Source organism: Lissotriton helveticus, chromosome 2_1 (assembly GCF_964261635.1).
Source record: "Lissotriton helveticus chromosome 2_1, aLisHel1.1, whole genome shotgun sequence".
NCBI lineage: Eukaryota > Metazoa > Chordata > Amphibia > Caudata > Salamandridae > Lissotriton > Lissotriton helveticus.
The window spans coordinates 1544400205-1544422445 of record NC_136059.1 but is presented as its reverse complement, the minus strand read 5'-3'; the positions used below and the strand labels follow the sequence as shown (position 1 = coordinate 1544422445).

The following is a 22241-nucleotide window of genomic DNA, read 5'->3' as shown; positions in this document are numbered from 1 at the left end:
CCGCTTGGCACACAAAGCACTTGACGAATCTGGCCCACACTTTTTGAGAATGAAATTTCTCTGGTATATCCCTAGAAGAACTCTCTGCCCTGCTTCCATTAAATCAATGGCATTGCCCAAAATCAGGAAAGCTTCTTGGGGAGAAAGTAATTCTGCTGCCTTTTTACCCCAAAGCTTAGCCCATCCTTCTACATTTAAGGAAGCAACTCAAAATCTGGCTCTTCTCAGATTCTCTGTCCCTTTAGCATATCCTTTCATTATCTGCACAGGCCTGTTTTTCTGGCATCATCAAGGGGCGCTAGCACCTGACAGAGACTCGCTATGCACAGATCAAAAGGGAAGCACTAGCAATTAAACAAGGTCACCATTTTGACCTTTACTTATATGGATGTGGGTTTAGTATGGGAAGGGATCAAATTTGCTTCTTTCCTTGCATTCAGGCACGTCTCTACACTCCGCACCACAGGGACAAATGGGGGCTGTCCAGCTACAAAAATATTACTGTCATGGCCTACTGGCCAGAAACATACCTAACCCATCTGTAGACCACATTCATCCCTCTGACAGAGGACAGCAATAGAAACAGTCGACAGACCCACAAAATAAATTGTCCGGCTGATAGTGCAAGGGGTGTGCCCAAATACGGTGAACATTGATCTAAGTTAGGTCCAGGGAAGATGGCTGCATTCTCAAGACTGTTGAAGCCACAAGACACTGTAGATGGAAAGGTAGAGAAAATTACGAGGCATCACCTCTGGAGCGAGCAGGATGACCTGAGTGTGGCATTGGGTGGACTGCTGCTGAAAGGACAGAAAATTGTAGTGACATGGAAGCGGTGGGTGCAAATTATGGAAGGCATGGTGAAAACGAAAGCCTGACCTTAGAGAAAAAGTATGGCTTTGAGGGTTGAACAGTGGAAGAAGTGTTATATGCATGCTACACCTACCAGTGTGCCACATCTGCCTTCAAATGCATCAGAGGACATATGGGAAGACCCATGAACAAGCCAACAAGAGTGGCAGCTATCCAGGAAAAGGCAATCGATTAATTTCTCCCTGAGGAAGACCTTCAAAGTGACAGGCCCACCTAAGTCGAAACCCGTCGGCGGAATTTAAGGGCAGCCAGTATTTATAAAATTTGATTAAATCATCACAGAAAAGAATAAGAGGATTGTTATTTCTTCACTTAATGATTATTTGAACCACTGTTGTGTGCACCGATCCCATAGGACCACCCCTTTATTTTAGTACCTGACTGACCGTACAAAACAGGGCTATAAAATATATATACCCCCTGTGATATCAACAGATCAGTGTGACAGTAAAATTTCAATATATATGGCATACCTTAAATAGACGTTTCTAGTTTTGTTAATATTAGCACTCTGTATGTAGGACAATTATGTATGTTTTTATTGTTTTGTTTGAAAAACTTGCCAACAAATGTTAATGTATGTACAGACAAGTTATGTGAGACCTGGTATTGGTCTCGGTGGTCCTAAATTTATTTCTATGTGAAATGATGTCTTGCATTTTTGTATTATTGTAATTTGGGCTGCAAAACAGTCCACAGATAAATTGGCTTATGTATTTTTTAATGTATCACTTTCTTGTTTCCTTTCCGTTATAACGTTAATGTGTACATCTAATTTTATTTGGAATTCTGACACCTACATGTAAGTGAGTGTGATACACGAATAAGAAGATTTCTTTATGTTAAAATAGGAAGCAGAGTAATAGATTTAACCATTGGTGACATTGAGAGGTAAAGAACCATTATGTAGCCTCTTGGAAATAATGGTTTCATCTATGGTAGGAGAAGTCCCCTTGTTTAGTTGTTTATTTTTAATGATCCCGCCCCTCATTACCGTAAAAGGATCTCTTCCCCTTTTGGGATACAGAAGAACTGTTGCATGGCATCACAAAAGGCTGTGACATCGCCGACGGACCCAGAAATTTAAGGTACATTACACCAAGTTCAGGAGCTAAACTTAAAGGCACCCGATGCCATTGCACCTTCTCTAGAGTTTGAGAGTGCCAGGAAATCCTGCTTGGACTTCTTTGGTTCTTTTTAGGGGTAACCAATGATTTGGACTGTCACGAAGATCTGCAGCGGGGATGATTTCAGGAATGTGTTCTTCCTTTCAACAAGTCTTTCAGTATTTGCAACCAAATGTTTCACCATGCGGCTTTTGTGTTCATCCGGGCACAGTCGCCATGTTCCGATTCCTGGCGCTACAGGCATAACTCGTGGAAATTTGTCACAGACCTCTGTTTGCAACAGTCCCTACTAGGCTTTAACCCTGTCTTTTTGGGAGGTGACATCCTTTTCACACTGTTAAAAAGGTAAGATTTAAATTTGTCAAAAGACAAAGGAGTAGCTACAGATCCGCACACAGAGGCATGGAAAAAAGGTACCGACAACAGTGTGCCTAGGTGGTGTTTATATGTGGCTCCGCTTGCCACTGATAGAGTAGTCAACATTGGTGGGAAGCTTACAATTCCACTAACTGGTGCGGAGAAATACTGCTGTGAAGTTACAGGATCCAAACTGCCGCCTACAAAATATTCACAATGTGAGAAATCCGCAGTTAGAAGTATCCATTAGAAATGCCCTATGCTGCTCCCACTTGCACGAACCACGAAGGAGACAACCACATCACATACAAGTACTACGCACTAGGATGAAAATTAAATGCAGATCCAAAACAGCACAGTCAGGCCTCAGGTAGCAGTTTCATGCATAGAATTATGCAAGTCAGTATGCTTCTACTGACCTAGGAATAGAAGAAGTGACAAATGGCAAAGCCCTGCAGTCGCACATAACATATATGTACAATCTTATATATCTACCTCAGTGAAATAAAACATTGCCATCAACCTATCATGATGATTCCAGTCTGACAGGAACACTGAGAACCTGATGAAGGTACACATCCTAGAAAGCCACAGAACATGCAGCTATGCAAACAGTATGTTACATGAAAGATTAAAGCCTAACAAATCACACCACTGACCTGTGGACCCACCTGCTCTCCAGCTGAAGTCAGTCAGAGTTCCTGCACGTCAAAAGAGGCATTTCTCTCACTTTGTGTGCTTGCTAGTGGCTGAACAGTAATTTTGGGTACCATGAAGGGGTCCCTTAATTTCCCTACCTGACCCACTCATCTAGTCTAAGGGGGATATAATTGGGAAGACCCCTAAACCTGCTTGATGTTTTGCACAAACTGGAAAAGTGTTTATAGCAGCCCTTCCGCATGATGAAGAGTAAGAAATGAAGCTGGCATACTTAGATCTCAATATGTTCTGTTGTTCCCAAGATGTTGTTCAAAATGGATATTGGGGAGACTCTTGGTGTAGCTGTGCAGTGAGGGTATTCACGAATGTGACAACTGGGTCATTGATGGTTCGAGGCGTGCATATCTAGACTTACAAATGTGAATGGCTGGTGATGGAGTCTTTACAGTAAGATGCCTTTCAAATTACAACACAATGTTGTTTGAGAATGTCTGATCTATCAAAGTATCATGACGCACAGAGAGGAACCAGAACAGCGAGTCAAAGAACTTAGGGAGCATGCCATAAGCTACAGAATTCTATTAGGCGCATCGCAAAGTCCTGCTCAGAGTTTGAAGAAAGGATCAATGAAGCAAAGGCTTGAGTTTCAACTCTGGAAGATGAGCTTCCAGCTAGAGATCTATAATGGAGGCAATACGATCTCAGAAAGAAGATACGCAGTGGAAGTTCAATAACTTGGAAAATCGGCTACGGTGGAACAATCTCAGAGTCCTGGGTATACCAGAGGGCGTAGAAGGACAGGATGTCCGGAAATGTATTGCTGAACTATTTACAGAAGCCTTCCCTGAGCTCTCAAAGTGGAATTGGAACCAGGCAATCCAGAGAGCTTATCGATTTCCCTTTAAACAGCAGCATCGACCGGGACAAAATTCTCCCGGACCTAGTGCGATCCTAATCTGTCAAAATTAATTCCTGGCTCATCAAGCAGTGTCCGATTTGGCAAGACCAGATAAGAAGAGGGCAGGGAAGGGGAATAATTTCTTTGTGAGACCTGATTCCTGCCACATGACAGTAGAAAGACACGGGCAACTTTGGCAGTTAATTCCATTATTTCATGGCAAAGGGGCACACGTCTTTCTTCTTAATCCCACAAAATTGAAGATTATAAATAAAGAGCAAAGCTCATTTTTTCCTCTTCAGAGACACAAACCAAGAAATATTTACAGTCACTCTAAATTCACTACTGGTGTTCTTGTGTCTATTGCTGTTTAATATTAGTGCTGTGGCTGCATGGTAATCAATGTCAGGAAGGGGGTTGATCAGGGGGAATTGGGAGCTTCCAATCACATAGGACCTCAGGTCCTATTTCCTTGATTCGGGGGGAGCAGGGTGGGTTGTTAAGAGGGGTATGGGTCAAGTGAGGGGTTGTTGTGCAGTTGTGTGGGAAGGGGTCATGGGTGTGAGGAGTGGGGAGCACACAGGGGTGGGTTGGGGCGGGGGAGAGAACATCAATCCATATCATAACAAAGTTGGAGCAAGATGGGTGTATCCAGAGTTTGATACTCATCATGGTTAACTTACGGAATGTGAAGGACACGATTAGATGGGGGATAGGATGATGGCATCAGGAGTGCGTTTTTGTTATTTTTAATGTGTGTGGCTTGAATAACAATGTTAAAAGGCAGAGTCTTGATGCAGAGATAAGGGTACTACAACCCAATGTGGTTTGTATACAAGAAACTCATATCCCTTGGGGCAAGCGCAAGATGTTGGCAGAGCTGGGTTACACTCTGATAGCTTGTACACAACAGGATCCTACGACATGAGGGGTGGCCATTCTGACAAAATATGTGTATGTTGGGCAGAACACTGGTAGATAAATCCAGCCGTTGGGTCATTGTGAAATGTGCTGCAGATGCTACCAAGTTCATTATATGCTCTATATATGGATCCAATTTGGATGAGATACAGGTTCTCAACTTCCTCAATATAGAATTAGCGCCTTGGCTGACACCCCGGTACTATGTGACTATTTTAATATCCATATAGATTGCCTGAAGGTACAACCAGGCAAGGCTAGTTACGAGGGTAGAAAGACTAAAGTATTTAAGGCACTACAACTGCTTTTAGCCGATCATGGATTAGTCTACGGTTGGTCAACAAGGATGTATCCTGACCCCGGTTTTACATTCTATTCTTACCCACATAACAATCTTGTCAGGATAGACTACTTTTTAATCACTAGGATATTAACATTAAAAAATGCAATCTCGTCTGATCATGGTCCTTTATTGTTAGACATTCCGGCATTGTTCGACCACAAAGATCTTTTTCCTTTGATAGGAAACTCTTGCAGGATACCTTGTTTGTCAGCCACATTAAAAATTGATTGTACAAGTTCTTGAAATTAATCGTAACAGCTGCTTGCTCATTGGTATGGGACATTTTAAAGGTAGGGCTTAGGGGGAGATTTTGAGTTTCGGGCTCCATAAACAGCGGCAGGTCAAGCTTCTGATGCAGAGTTTATATGAGGACCTCAGAAGGGCCGAACAAAATCTCATACAATGTGTGCATGAAAATACTCCAACTATGTCAGCACAAACTGAAACTGCCCGCTGTAAGGCCAGGATCAATTCATACTGGACCAAAGCAATCAAATGTAAATATCAGGTGTATAGAAAAGATTGTTATGAATATGGGGAGGCCACAGGAAGATGTCTTGCAAAACGAGTCAGGGCTAGGGAAGTTGATCAAGGGATAGCAACTATGAAGGACTCAACAGGGAGGTTAGTAGTTACCCGCTGAGATTCTTACGGTTTTCAGAACTTTTTATGAGGACCTTTATACTGAAAGGGGCAGCACTGGAGACCTGGCAGGGGATGACCTGATGCAGGATGGATGTAGGGAGTGGTGACATTCCAGGGGGCACAGAAGGGGATGGTGGTGCCATCCTGGGATCTGGTGAATATTGTGGTTTAAAAAACAATTCTTTAAAAAGGTAGGCCACCTACCTTCCCGGGTTCAGATAGACCCATCTCCCTGTTGAATTGTGATGGAAAAATACCTGATAAGATCTTGGCTATCCGTCTAGCCAAGGTCATCGCCCCATAGGTATTAAACCGACAGCATGGCTTTATCCCAGTTAGAGGCACGGTTAACCAGATCAACAGGGTAGTGACTTTATTTGACTAAGCTAATGTACATAAGACTACAATGGACCTGGTACTATTGGATGCCGAAAAAGCATTTGACTGGGTCTCTTAGGAGTTTTTGTGGAGGGTTCTTCGACGGCTTGGGTTTGGGATGGGTTTATTCAATTCCATACGGGTTATGTATAGAACCCCCACAGCTTGAATTTGTATGATGGGTTTACAATCAGAGCAGGTTATCATTTCTAGCGGGACGAGGCCTGGTGCCTGTGCTCCCCTTTGCTATTTGCTCTATACATTAACCCATTTTTGACTATGCTGGAGGATAGTCTGATCATCAAATCCTTCGAATACAGGCAGGAAAGCTATTAGGTGTTTGCCTACGCGGACTACGTGGCCGTTGTCACTCCTGATCAATCCAACGCTATCCTGGGGATAGAGCGACTGGCATACTTATCTAGGCTGGCATCTGGATAAACTAAATACGACCAAGATGCAGAATATTTGTACAAATCAGGCCTGTGCTGGTGACACTTGGGTTACGGATAAAGTTTTAGATCTCGATATTAAAATCAGAACATGCCTGCATGAACTGGTAGAGGCTAATTGGGGCCCTATGCTAGTTGGGATTAAAAACAGTTGGACAGAATTGAATGTCTTCATCTTTCGCTGGTAGGAAAGTGTAATGTGCTTAAAATGAACATATTAACTAAAGTGCATTTTTACTCTAGATCAGTCCCACTAGAACTTACCTGCACCCTTCAGTCAATTTGCGGTAAATTTATGTGGGGCCAGGGGAAATCTCGTAGGGCAATGAAGATCATGACTCTACCCCAGAGGCGGGGAAAGGTAGGGGAGTTGCTACATTTTATTACTATGCCTGCCTCATGCAAAACATGGGGATATTACTTACTGGGGGAAGGCATTGGCAATGTTGCAGAGGCTCCATCCATATATCAAATGGTACTTGGTTCAGCAGGCTGACAGCTGTCTGTTCAAGATATTTGAACCAAGCTATTATAACAAAACTCACTTTAAGGTTCTGCTAGCAGTCTTTAAAGTTTGGAAACATGTCCATAGATATTTTAAGATAGATGGGGTCTGTTATTATACACTTACTGCCGCATCAACACTGCTGCCCTCTATCTTTTGGGATACTATAACAGCTAGATGGAGATACAAGGGGATAGTGATGGTAGAGGATTTTTTTCAATGAAGATGGTATTCTCCCATTTTCAGCACTGGCTGAAAAATATCTTCTCCCTAAAACTGAATTTGTTAAGTTTTTAAAGATCCGAGATTTCCTACAGAGGAAATGGAAACAGATGGTGGCAGTGCAAAATTCTCTGGTAGAGGCAATCAGACAGAGGGATCGGAAGCTTATATAATTGTCTGGTGGAGTCCCAACAGGATGATTTAGAGACTCAAAATCTTCAATGGTACAACCTGTTGGGTCAACATGGGGAAATTCTGGAGGAATCTATTGAGATGTCGAAGGAAATCTTGAACTCTGCCAGTTTAAAAGCACAATACTTTAAAACTATATTTAATCTGTACTATACTCCTGCTAAAATGTGTAAATGGGGGGGTATGAATGGCGATAAATGTTTCCGCTGCGGGCAGAACAGGTAGATATTCTTCATATGCATTTTACCTGTGTTCAATTAAGACAGCTACTGGGGCAAATGGAAGCTTTTCTAGCAGAGGTAACAGGTATAGAAATTAATATTACACATATAACAATGTTATTGGGCCTGGGTGACGGACTGACGACTTCCTGTGCCACTCAGCAATTCAGGTATCTGATATTTACAGCTATTGCAGTTACCAGACTCTGCATAACTTCCTCCTGGATGCAGAAGGAACCTCCTACTTTCGAGATGTGGAGAGTTAGATTTTATGCCATTTACAATCTCGAGCAGTCTGCATTCTCTCAAAGGACCACATAGACTGAAACTGGGCCTAAGGATCTCGGACCCAATGATCGAGCACATGAAAGAGTAAAGTAGCGTGTAAGCAGTTCTTTATTTATTGTGAATTTATGCTCTTACTATAATATCAATTATCTCTCTGCACCTTACGAACAGGATGAAACTGATTTTTAGTGTATTTTATTTTCATGCTGACGATATTTAGACTCCCACATGAATTGTAACTGGTTTAACTATGTCATGGATTGAAATAAAAACATAAAATTAAAAAAAAAGAGCATGTCAGTGACAGCTTTTCCCCAAACCTACAAGAGAGGCAGCTATCCAAGAAAAGGCATTTGATTAACTTCTCAACAGGTGGTTCGCGAGTGGTGGTTCCATAGGCTCTGCAGGCTCACTATCTCCTTGTCTTGCTAGTCCCTCCATGGTGACTGGGTGAAAGAGCAACTACCTCCACTTGCAGTTTTTCTGGAACCAGGGTTTAGTTACTGGTTCAACAGGGGGAGGGGATATCTGACCTACACCACATGCACCTTATCTGGTTCTCAGCTGTGATGTCTCAGTCATACAACTGGTTAGATCACTAATGATATGCTGTGCCCGCCCACCTCTTTCAGGTACCCATCTTGTATTGAATTTAATATTGATTACTTCACTTCGACATGTTGGAACCAAAGGCAATATTCTGGTACTAAAGTTGTAAATCATCAAGTTTGTGTAAGTGGGGCAGACAAAGGAAGGACACAAACAATATTGTACATGGGGTATAGCCAGATCGAGAAAGACGTGATCAAATCTTTCTGAAACTCTGAGATCATGAAGAATGGCCCGTGACAGAGTGGGCAAGCAGGCTAGTACCTGAACTTTGAGGGCAGGAGGGTACTTCCCTGACGGATCCGCAAGCAATTGCAGACTGCTTCGCGGACTACTACCAGGCGGTCTATACTTCGGCAGCCCCCTACTCCATAGAGGACTCCCACCAGGTGCTCACGGATATATCTTTGCCTAAGCTGTCGGTGGAAGATCATGACTTCATGAACAGTGCCATGTCCGACGACGAAATAGCGACAGCCATACGGTCGCTCAAGCCTGGTAAAGCCACTGGCCCTAACAGACTACCGATTGAGTTGTATAGCTCAAACCAGATAAATTAGCCTCATATCGGAGGGCCATGTATGAGGACGCGAGGCAAGTGGGAATCCTGCCCATAGCCGAATGTACTGCCACAATCGTTACTATTCACAAAGAAGGGAAACCCAAGACTGAATGTGGTTCCTAACGCACCATATCCGAGTTGAATGCAGAGCCCAAGATCTTGGCCAAGCTTCTTGCTACCCGACTCTTGACCGCGATGTGGTCTTTGGTCCACCCGGATCAGCATCGAATGGCCCTATCTTTGGGCGGTGTTGGAGAAATTTAGATTTGGTCCCAAATACATACAATGGGTGCAATTACTCTACGCCCACCCTGTGGCCCAGGTGGTGGTTAATAACAATAAGTCGGATGCCTTCGAACTGGGTAGAGGGACCCGTCAGGGCTGCCTCCTGTCTCCGTTGCTGTTTGCCCTAGCGTTGGAGCCGCTGGCAGCGTGGATACGTCAAGACCTGATAAGGGGTATGCGTTGGTCCTCAGACTGGGAAGACCGGATTTCTCTCTATGCGGATGACATCCTTTTATACTTGTCCTCCCCAAGGAGATCTCTGATAGTGGTCTTGGATATCTTCACGATCTTTGGACGGTTCTCAGGCCACTCCATAAACTGGAGCAAATCCCTTCTGTTCGTGGTGGCGGGTGAGCCCTCGATTCCGCCGCGTGGGATCCCACTACAAATTTGTATCGAAGGGTTTACATACCTGGGTATCTTCCTTTCTTTAGATCCCTCTCTTCGATTTTCCCGCAACCTCCAGGCTCACTGCTTCAGCTGTGCAAAGATATTGCCAGGTGGAAGGCGCTCCCCCTCTCTCTGCTAGGTAAGGCAGCTCTTTTTAAGATTATGTCCCTACCCAGATTCCTGTATGCCCTTCAGAATTCCATGGATCTGGTACCCACGTCCTATTTCCGAGAGGTCGAGAGCCACCAACGGGATCTGCTGTGGAACGGTAAACCTCGCATTGCTCTCGGCAAGCTTTCCCTCAATTGGTATGATGGAGGCATTAGCCTCCCAGACATACGATTGTACTATTGGGCGTCCCATCTGTCCTCCATCAACCATTGCACGTATGCCCAGCCTTGTGACCCGGGATATAACATGGATAGGTGGCTCCTCTCTGGGGGGACCTTTAGCAGAGCTCTTTATTCTAGGCTCCGGTGCCATCCACTCACGGGCCCCACTAAACATTAAGTACACATATGGCCTGCGGCCACCAATCGCCTAGGCTGGAGAGTGAAGTTGACGTTAGCGACACCGCTATGGGACTCCGAGCAACTGGGTGACCTATGGAAGAGTAAGGGATTTGACAAATGGGATCTCATAGGAATTGCGTGCATAAGGGACTTGTGGGACAAATCTGATATTAAGTATTTTGCAGCGTTACAGCAACAATATAGCTTGGCTGATTTAGAGCACTTCCGTTACGCACAGGTTCGACACGCACTTCGCACACACCTACAGCCCGGGATCATGCTGCCGGAATCATCTCCACTGGAAGATAGGGTGCTGGATGGTCCTCTCCCAGACAGTACCATTTCTTTGATATATAAAAAACTGGTCAACAATATCTCGTATCCTCTCCTGGCTCTCCGAGAGAAGCGGACCAGGGATGGCATAGAAATGGATGACGAGGATTGGCAGGAGGTAGTCTCTTCTCCCAGAGTTGTAGCGATACCCGCTTGTCTCTGCCTAGTCCAGTTAAAACTCCTCCACCATATCTATGTTACAGGGCCCCAATTGGTACGAATGGGAAGGGTGGTAGAGGGGGCCTGCCGGCGGGGCTGTGGCCAGTTGGGAACTCTTTTTCATATACTTTGGGAACGTCCACAAATTCAACCCTACTGGCGTCATATCCACGACATTATCAATACTGTTCTGTCTGCGTAGCTCCAGGTGGAGGCCAGTAGGTGTCTCCTAAATATCTGGGAACCGACTGACTTGAACGTATGCTTGACGCAGTGGGCGACTTTGGGGCCAATGCTGGCCAAGAGGAATATTGCCTAGCGATGGGGGGGGGGGGTTCCACCCACAGCACAGGAGTGGGGAAAAGACATGGACTGGGCAATATTTAGAGAAAAGACTGTATATGTGTCACGTGGATGTCCCAAAAAATGGTCTCGCTTGTGGAACTCTTATCGTGGAGATATTTGCCAACCCCCGCTAACACCTGCAAGCGATGATCCCCCGACGCCCTAGACCTTTCACAATGTATGATTGTATATTTTGATATTGCCTGCTGTACCACTGATGTCTACCGATCTGCTCCTTCTGTGTTGCCATGCTGTTTGTTTTTTCTTAATAAAAAATGTTTTATAAAAAATTAAAAAAAAGAATGGCCCTTGACACCTCTAGATAAACTTAAAACACCCAGGAACCAAAGATGCCATAGGCGACAAGGAATTAGAAAGTTCACAGACAGTGAAGGATCTCTCCACCATTTTAGCCCAGGAATTGAAAGGATGGACAAACAATACTTATTATTTTGGACCACCCATCAGTTTCATACAAGGGTTATGTGCATGTACAATGTGTGGTTTTAAAACAATTGCGAAGGAGTCCACTTACATCCTGCATTCAATATTGCACCCGCAAGCTATTGGCTTTTGAAACAATCACACAGATGTGCATCACAATCCATGCTGCTTGGAAGGTTATTTTCCAATTGAAAATAACTTATGCCTCCCACCTACCTCCTACAAATACCTGACAAATGTATGCAACAAAAGACAAACACAAGTTTTGTGAAAACAAAAACTGGCTCGCAGCTTGAACTTTAATTTACTTGGAGCAAAATAATGTTGCTTTTTTGGATGCCTTTAATTTGTCCATTTCACCAACCACCTTTTCCACCTTTCTTCTTCTTCTGTTGTACCTTCTTCTTTGTGCCCGCAGCCCCAACAGGTTTTTGGTGTCTTGGGGGTATTACATTACTTGCGGAGGACGATGGTGCATTTGCAGCAACACTGCCAGGCCTTGGAGATGTCGGAGGGCTTGTAGTGGTTTTACTGGCGTCCCTGGTGTAAAAAAAACCCCACATTATTGTATACAATTCAGATGCAATATGCATGTTAGTATTTACAAGAAAGCAGTTTAATAATTTGCAATGTGTTAATAACGGTCAGTTAATTATTATGTCCATATTTATTCATTTTAGATTAAGACACTGAGGCTGATCTCATGCATCTAGATCATTAATGCACTCTCAATATTAAACCTTCAATAATGCAATATTTATAATCAATGATAGTTCAGTCACTCAATACATAGAACATTCCTCAATCTAACTTTTTTTTTTGCTCACAGGAGAAAAATATCTTTTGAGCAGCATAAATCTAAATTAAATGGGAGGATATTTTAACAGATTGAATATAGGTTTTACTTTCGAAAACAGGTGAATACAATTTTTATTATGAGTTTGATCAAATCCATTTTCTTTCCAGCTGCGAAGCAGTCATCTTTGGAGATGTTGATCTGTGTTTTAGTCGTTGTGGGCCAGTCCAAATCAGAAGTCGTTCTCTCATCTAAGTGACCCTTGTGAGAAATTGTGCTCTCTCTCTTGCTCTCCTGGCATTGAACCTTGTGGAGATGCCACTTTAAATAATCAGGCAAGTCTGACATTTGAAAATGAATTTGTTACACAAACTTTGGAACCATTTGTTTGTAGCTTGTAGAGCTGTAGATTAACATATTCTACATACTCATGTCATCTAGTGTTGGGCATGGACGTTTGTAAGTTGTTATTCTTCAAAGCAGTTTCGGCCTCGAGAGGTCTTGTGACTCCTACCTAGGGCTACAATGCACCAGAACAAAGATTGTTTTTCCAAGGGGGTGACCAATATAAGTCGAGTATAAAGCAGCAAGACAGATGTGTATTGTGTACTGTGCCTAAACAATAATCAGCATCTTAGATTATTGCCCGCTTCCAGGAAGATGAAAGGGTGCATGTGAACCCAAAGCACTAGAAGTTACAAAAAGATAATTACAGGGTAACATTTTCCGTTTGTAGCACGTGATGGTGTAGATACACTTTCCCTGCATAGAGTGTAAAGCAATTACCCCCATGAGCGGTGGATAGCGAGCAGAAGAAGTAATGTTTGGAATAGAGTTCTTAAGACGGTTTGGTCAATTAAGGACTCCTTAAGAAGAACAATTGTTACTTACCTGTAAACAGGTGGTTCTCTGGTATTGGTGTCTTTCATAGATTCACATGCTTGAATATTCCCCGTCGTCGAAGTGGGAGTCCCACGGTACATAAAATAGCAATAAATGCTAAAAAATATATGTATGTGAGAACATAACATAAGAAGAAATAGAAGTAAATACATAACTGAAAACCTCTAAAACAATTCCTCCATAGGAATGCATGATAGAGAGAGAAAACACTTGTAACATATCACTGTCATTATGTTGATCTAAACTACAGCCAATCAGGCGTCAGCACCCTCTAGAACCTTCTCCTCAAAAGCTCAAGCCCTCATATTTTCGTAGCACCAAAGTGACCCAGAATGCATGAGGAGAAGATAGCCTCTGAGGGGAGGAGGGTGGGTCGCATATGAATCTATGAAAGACACCAATACTGGAGAACCACCTGTTTACAGGTAAGTGACAATTGCTCTTCTCCAGTATTAGGGGAGTCTTTCATAGATTCACATGCTTGAATAGAGTAGAGAGCAGTAACCTCCAATGAGATTGCAAAGCACAGCATGGAAAAGCTCGAAGACAGTAGTAATACAGTCATGGAAGCTTAAATAGCAATGATAGAAAAAATATAAAGGAGGAGGGAACAGAGGCTCACCTTATTTGAAAAGATGACGAAGTACTGCCTGTCCCACTGCGGTATCCGCCTTATTGATGGCGTCCAAGCAGTAATGCATGGTGAAGGTGTGCTTGCTGGACCATGTTGTTGCACGGCAGATCTGATGAAGTGGCACACCAGCAAACAGGGCGGTGGATGAAGACATAGCCCTTGTAGAATGTGCCCTCACCGAAGACTGCAAAGGCTTGCCAGCCTGTTGATGGCAGAAGGCAATGGCGGAAGAAATCCAACGGGCAATCGTTGGTTTGGTAACTGGATGCCCCTTACGCAGTCGTCCATAAGCAATGAAAAGTTGGTCGGACCGGCGGAAGGAGGCAGTTCTGCTAATGCAAAATTTAAGGCATCGTTTGATGTCCAAGGAATGCAATCGCTGCTCAGCCGGAGACTTTGGCTCAGCAAAGAAAGTTTTCAAGAACACAGGTTCATTTAGATGGAAGTCAGCAGGCACCTTAGGTAGGAAAGATGGGTTGGTGCGAAGCACCACGCCGTCAGGTCTGAATTGAAGATAAGGCGGTTTCATAGTAAAGGCGTGGAGGTCACTCACACGACGAGATGAGGTCAGAGCAAGAAGAAGAACAACCTTCTAGGTGAGGAACTTAATGTCCGCCCTATGGATGGGCTAAAATGGTGATTTCATAAGTTGCGACAAGACAACATTGAGATGCCACGGTTTAGGAGGGCGCCGAATAGGTGGGAACTTCCGGAAAAGCCCTTTGAAAAACTGGCGGATAATTCTGGACGAGCAGAGGGAGGAAGAGCCATCTTGCCGGAAGCAAGAGATTGCAGCTAGGAAAACTCTCAAGGTAGCATGCGAGAGTCCAGATTGAGCTAGACTCAAAAAGAACAGAAGAAGCTGCTCCAGAGTAAAATGGATTGGATGGACATTTGCTGCCATGCACCAATGACAAAATCTCTTCCACTTGAGTTTGTAAGTTTTGATGGTAGACAGAGCCCTCGCATGAGCGAGGATCTCTCTGCAGTCTTGCGAGATATTTAAGTTTGCGAACTCAAGGTGCTCAGGTTCCATGCCGACAATTGTAGAGTGGATGAATCCGGATGGTAAACCTGGCCCCGTCCATCGTCAGGAGGTCTGGACGAGGATGAAGAGGAATGGGCTCGCACTGGGACAGAAGGAGCAACTCTGAGAACCGCGCCTGTCTGGGCCATAGAGGAGCGATCAATAGGATGTGGCAGGGCTGCCTCTGCATCTTCCACAGCACCCGTGGCACTAACGGGATCGGCGGAAAGGCATAAGCGAATAGATCGCACCAATCGATCAAAAGGGCATTCCCGCACGATCCTGGGTGGGGATGCCAACTTGCGTAGGACGGGCATTTCCGATTCTCTGGTGTCGCAAAGAGGTCTAGAGATGGGCGACCCCATTGGTGAAACACAAAATCCAGAGTCAGTTGATGCAGCTCCCATTCGTGGGTCGACGATGTGGACCTGCTGAGGGAGTCTGCCAGGATGTTTGAAACGCCCGGCAGATGCACCGCCGTCAAGGTTATCTGATGACTGAGAGCCCAATCCCAAATCGACTAAGCCAGTCGAGAAAGCGTTGAGACTTGGTCCCTCCCTGTTTGTTCACATAGTGCATGCTGGTGGTATTGTCCGTTTGAATAAGCACTGACTCCCCTTGAACTACAGGAAGAAACGACTTGAGTGCCAGAAAGATCACCATCAACTCTAGCCTGTTGATATGCTAAGAGCGTTGGGGTGGAGAACATTTGCCCTTGATGGAGAGGCCTTGAAGATGAGCGCCCCAGCCGTCCAGAGAGGCGACCGTTGTGAGCGTGAGATCTGGCGCGTTGACGAGGAAGGATGTTCCAGTCGCCAGGTTGGTCGCCTGGGCCCACCAGCACAGACCCTTTCTCATGCGAGCTGTAATGGCCACCAGGTTGTTGAAAGATCCGGAGACCTGACACCACTGTACGTCCAGTTCCTCTTGAATGGGACGGGTCCGCAGTCTGCAATGTGGGATCAGTGCAATACAAAATGATGCCTTCCCCAGAAATTACTTTAATGTCCGGACAGAAACGGACTGCCTTGATCGAATGAGAGACACCAGGCGGAGGATTTTCTGTTGTCGTTCGTGTGAAACAAACGCCTTTGAAAGCATTGTGTCTAAGATCGCTCCCAAGAAATTCCTGGTTTGCGCTGGTGCAAACTGTGACTTGTCGACATTGATGGCCAAGCCGAGGGATTGAAACACATTTTGACAAAGACGAGTGTCTTGGCTCAGTTGATGGCGTGATTGAGACTTGAGGAGGCAATCGTCCAAGTAAGGAAAAATTTGGACGCCTCGAAGGCGTAGGTGAGCCACCACAGGAGCCAACACCTTCGTGAACACACGAGGGGCGGATCGGAGTCCGAAAGGCAACACCTTGAACTGATAATGTGTCTGCCCCACCCTGAAGCGCAGGTACTTTCGATGCTGTTGGAGAATTGGGACATGAAAGTATGCGTCCTGAAGGTCTATGGTGGTCATGAAATCCCCGCTGGCCAGAAGACACACGATCACCAGTAGTGTCAGCATGCGGAAACATTGGCTCTTTAGGTATCTGTTGCGAGCCCTCAAATCCTGAATTGGTCGCCAATCTCCCGTCTTCTTGAGTATGAGGAAGAAACGAGAGTAAAACCCCTCTCCTCTCTGAGACACTGGAACCACTTCGACTGCACCTTTTTGAACAAGAAGACGGACTTGATGGTAAAGCTCCTTGAGATGGGGAGGAGGCGGGCCAGACGGTGGAGTATGAGGAGGAATCTGGATGAACTCTAAGAAATGACCTTCCAGCACAATGTCCAAAACCCAGCGGTCCGAGGTGATGGAAGACCACTGAGAATAAAACAGAGAGATTCGACCTCCAACACTTTGGGGATCACAAAAGTCATTGGCGTTTGGGAGTGGATCCCCGATAGGATGACTTTCCCCTGTAGGGCCTTGAGGACTGTTGTCGATGTGACTGCTGTTGGTTGGAAGAGTAACGTTGGTTGCTCTGATTGTAGGAGCGATATTGAGATTGTCCTCCTCGAAAAGTGGAAGAAGTGCCGCGTCCGCGTGCACCTCGAAATGGCTGCTTCCGAAATTGCAAAGTGCCCAGTGATTTAGCCGTATCAGTGTCCTTTTTAATGGACTCTAGAGCTTCGTCAATGTGTGACCCAAACAGCGATTCACCATCATATGGCATATCAAGGATCTTGGATTGAACTTCCTGCCGGAAGGAGGTGGCCTTCAACCAACCCTGGCGTCATAAGGCAGCCGCACTAGCAAGCTGGCGGAAGCCAGTGCCCGCAATATCGACTGCGCAGTCAATCATCTCTTCAGATGCTCTTTGTCCGTCCTGGAGGATTTGCAGAGCGTCCGCTTTGGCAGCGTCAGGGATGAGGTAGACTAGGGTAGATATGTCCGACCACATCTGCCGGTCGTAGCGGCCCAAGATGGCTAAGGCATTCGCCGCCCGTACTGTAGTGGAAGCCATGGTGGAGCATTTTCTTCCAATGGCGTCTAGGCGCCGACCTTCTCTATCTTGAGGTGCGGTGATTGGAGACGCTTGATTACGGGCCCGACGCTGTGCTGCCTGAGTTACAACCGAATCTGGCTTAGGGTTAGAGACGAGGCATGCTGGTGAACCAGTTGGGGCCTTATATTTCTTTTCAAGGCGCGGTATTTGGGCAGGTAACGAATGCGGAGCCTGCATGAGCTTAACTCCCTCCTTCCAAATAAAATCGATTATTGGAATTGTGTGGACTTGTTTGAAAGGCTGATTCTTGAAATCGTAGAGGAAACAGTCCTCCTCTCTCTGTGTCCTTGTCAATTTAAAGCGCTGAGCCGCTCTATCCATCAACAGGTGAAAACTGGCAATATCTACTGGAGGGGGAATCCCCATATTCTCATGGCGGAGGGGAGGGCGTCTGCATTTGGTAGTCGTCCCACTCTGTCATGCTGGTTGCGGCATCATCATTATCCGTATCATCGTGGACCTCTCCGTCCTCTCGTTCTGGAATCGCCTCATCCTCCGCATCCTGTGGATACACAGTTGTGTGAATCTTGACCGACGTCGGTGGCAAAGTTGGCGGAAGAGAAGGCGGAGCTGTCGCAGTCGGTGATGGTGTGGGAGTACCTTGTGGCGTTGGTGGAAAACGCCAGTTGTAGTCGTCCAGCATATGCTGAAGATTTGAAATCAAATACAAAGGCAAAGTAGCCATTGGAACTTGGATGCACTGGTCCTCAGCTTGAGACTCCTGGTCGCCGCTGTCGTCGTCACTGCCGGAATCATGACATTTGATGATTAGATCAGACGGACTGTGGGCCGCCCCGAAAGTGTCATCCACATCATCACCAAAATCGGTGTCGTGCTCAGAGTTAGTGGCAAACATAGGTGAAGGAGGCTGCGGATCTGGAGCGGACAACTGGTGGCAAGGCGTTTGACGGCGACGGTGTGAAAGATCGGTGGCGACAGATGCAGAACCCGAAGAAGGTAAATGCACCAGAGGCAACGAGGCAAAGGAAGATGGTGCCACCGTCGACGGTGCCGTCGACGTTATCGTTGACGGTGCGGTGCTGAAAAGGCAGTCGATGAAAATGACTCCGATGAATCCATCGTAGACGGAAGGCTCGTCGACGGAAGTATTGTAGATGGCAAAGCCGCCGACGAAGTCGTCGACGCAGGAGACACCCCTGTAGACGGAGCCCTCGCTGGTTTCTTCGTCAACGAGGTGATAGGAATCGTCGACGAGAGTCTGAAAGGCCAATGAAACTCTCGTCGACGTAAAGGCCGTCGACGAGACCGACATCGATGAGGTGAAAGCCGACGTCGTCGTCCGTGTCGTCGACGATGTAGACACTGCAGATCTCGTCGTCGGAACGCTCGTAGACGCTCCCGTCGACGACGAAGCATGTTTAGGTGTGGAAACACGCTGAGAGGCAGCAGAAGACACCTGAGAGCCAGGTCTCGTGGGCTCAGCAGTAGTAGGAGCTGGTTGGGACACCACAGAGTCCAAAGGCAGGGCCAGTTTCTTCTTTTTTAGAAAAGGAGAAGGCATATCCTGCACACTACCACGCTTAGAGGCTGCAGTGGAGGGTCCAGATTGAAAACTCTCAGCATCAGACAGAGCTGAATCCTTGTCTTTAAGACTTTGGAGCCAATCGAGGAGACGGCCTTCTCTGTCCTTTAGAGTCTTGTTAGAAAAGGTTCTACAAAACTTGCAGTTGCCAACTTCATGCTCAGGGTAGAGACAATAAATACATTTCTTGTGGGGGTCTTCTTTAAAAAGACGCAACTTCCCACAAGAAGAGGAAGGTCGGAATAAAGACTTCTTACTTGACATGATGAAAGTTCAGGAAACAAGAAGCAGTTGAGGAAAAAACTGAGCAGAGCTCAGGGAGACTCCCTTCACACGACGTGCGGTAGAAAATCTGAGGGCTTGAGCTTCTGAGGAGAAGGTTCTAGAGGGTGCGGACGCCTGATTGGCTGTAGTTTGGACTAACATAATGACAGTGATATGTTACAAGTGTTTTCTCTCTCTATCATGCATTCCTATGGAGGAATTGTTTTAGAGGTTTTCAGTTATGTATTTACTTCTATTTCTTCTTATGTTATGTTCACACATACACATATTTTTTAGCATTTATTGCTATTTTATGTACCGTGGGACTCCCACTTCGACGACGGGGAATATTCAAGCATGTGAATCTATGAAAGACACCCCTAATACTGGAGAATATCACATAGTAGTGCTTAGTAAACTGTGGTGTTGACAATTTAGCTGATTTGAAGATATCTGCTATGGAGTGTCCTCTAAGAATTCTTTCTTTGTAGTGGAAAATGCTTAAAAAAACACTGGTGCTAGCGCTTCGGAGAGCAGTGACGGGGCTGCCATTGTCACACAGCTGTGAGGGGAACGGCCAACGTTGCTGAATTTACCCTGCCTGCCGTGAGGGGAACAGCTACCAAGAGCTCCAACTCTCAGCATTCCCCCGCCCGGACGGCTCCCGCGACGCCTGAAACGGCCTGGAGGCGCGATAAAATCTCGGCCGGCCTCTCGCAGCGTGGGACGGGACAAAGGCTGGGCCCGTCTGTGCCCATCAGTGACTGGGCTGGCTGGGCCAGACCTCTTGGCTGTTTTAGTTGGAAATCCGCATTTGTACTTGGGAGACAGACTTTGGATGGAAATCGGTCAATATATCATGGTACTTTTTAAATCATACTAGAAATCCGACCACCCAAGTACTCCACAGCGACTATAGAGACAGGGGGGTTCTAGTGGTTCAGCGCCCGAAATTGGCAAAAGGAAAACACTCACTACACAGTGGGGTGTTTAGGGGGGTGCATGGTGGGCAAAATTGATTCATTCTTGACTAAAGCTGCCCATGCAATCACGCAGGAGATAGCCTTGACTGAGCGAAGGCTATCCTTAGAGGCTGGAAAATGTAGTCAGACCACTCAGTATATCATCTTCAATCCTGATAAGCCACACCCTGTCCATTGCATAGGACCTCTGCAAAGTGGTATCTCAAGACTTCTCGAAGGCTTCGCATGTTCACATGAGCCATCTCCCACCAGGGATGCAAATAGCGTTCACGTAGGCAGGCCACATTTGTGGAGCAGAGGGAAGAGAAAGCCATCTTTCCCATCAATTCCTACACATCAGATAAAACATTCCTTGAGCCAAGTACCCCCGTTTTTCTAGCCGTCAAAACCCACTACTTCCTGTGGCTCTCAGCACACATGCAACTAGGACACTGTCATACTGACGATCAAGTGTAAAAAAAACAGAAAAAACTGCAACAGCCCATCTCTATGCACACAGGATCTGGAACGACATCCTTGTACCTATCGGGAACATCTTAACCCTGCCCCAATGAAAAAGATGCATCTCTTTACAGAACATTACATCATGACGAACAGGCCACCTTTGCTCTCAGAACCTAGCTTCCACTCCTATCACTCATTGGACTAAGTTTTGCAGTTGACACTGTAGAGGGCTCTGCTTCCTTTGTCTAGGTTTGCATTCCACAAATACAACATATATATACAGCGAGGCATATAGAGTATTGAGGTGTTCTACCTTCCCACTAATCAAAATATGACAGACTTTAAGATTATGTCTAGATGAATTATCAGTTAAAAGTAGATCAACAAATTTGCAAAAGAGAAAAGACCATTTAAGAAAGTAATAGGGAAGTCCTTTACAAGGTAACTTAGAACAAAAAGTGTAATGTTTACGAATCATAATTGCCCAGCTATCTCCTCCTCAAAGCCACATTCTTAAGCCAAAACAATGCATCTTGGCTCATTACTGTGTTAAGTATTTGGTTTGATCTCTTTAAAGTACTCTTTACAGAATTAAAATACATAATCAGAATTTCTAAATAAGTACAAAACATGACAACTGAAAACACTGTTCATACTTACAGTTCAGTTGATGCACCAGCCATAGCCCCTTGTGTTCCTTTTCCAACCTGTTCCTTCTTTTTTCCCTTCTTCCTGCCTCGGTAATATGAGCGTTCTCTCATTGGAAGCCATCGCTCAGGATCCGGGGACACTTTGGGATCATAATTCTTTGGAAGTTTTCCTAGCAATTAATAAACATAGGTTTACTTTTCTCAGAATATGCTTTTAGTGAGACAAGTTAAGACATTTATGAATGAATGACTAAACAAATGAGTTTCAAACTGCACAATAATTTACATATACAGATCATATGTTGTCCTTAACCGTCAGCCAACCAGAAATACCTCTGCATGTTCATGTTTCATGAAAAAGGTTTGAGGAGATTTTTTTAAGTGGACTTTTCTTGGTAATCGGTACGAAACAATGTCCTCGCCAGGGAGGGGGGTCTGAGCAATAGACTTGCATCAGAAAACCTTTCAGGATTGAGCGTGTGTCTGTGCTCTCTGCAGACTTGTGAATCGATACATACAGAAGAGTCTGTTGAAGGTTTGGTGGAGAGATGCTAATGTGGCTGCCTGCCAGATGTTCAGAACTGGAACAGCCCTAGATACTGAAATAGTAACTTTCTTTGCTCTAGTAGAAATAGGCCAAAGGCTCTCTGGAAGACATTTTGGCTACGTCATAATAGTCGGATGCCGAGGACAAGCCATTGGGACAACATCCCTTTTATCTTTTCTTTGCACAATTCAACCCAACAAACCGCTGATCATCCACCTGGTACTCT

General features: G+C 45.3%; 1 protein-coding gene across 2 annotated transcripts in view; it reads right to left on the bottom strand.

Annotated features, from left to right (window-relative positions):
* Window positions 1-11984: 11984 nt before the first annotated feature.
* The window catches only part of SRP72 (signal recognition particle 72), a 278175-nt gene continuing 267918 nt past the window's right edge, over window positions 11985-22241 (bottom strand). For both annotated transcript variants that reach the window (XM_078676511.1, XM_078676512.1), the window contains exons 18-19: window positions 21479-21638; window positions 11985-12261 (exon numbers count right to left, since the gene is read on the bottom strand). In XM_078676511.1, coding sequence (XP_078532637.1) covers window positions 12078-12261; window positions 21479-21638 — 344 coding nt within the window. In that variant the 3' untranslated portion in view covers window positions 11985-12077. The remainder of the gene's footprint in view (window positions 12262-21478; window positions 21639-22241) is intronic.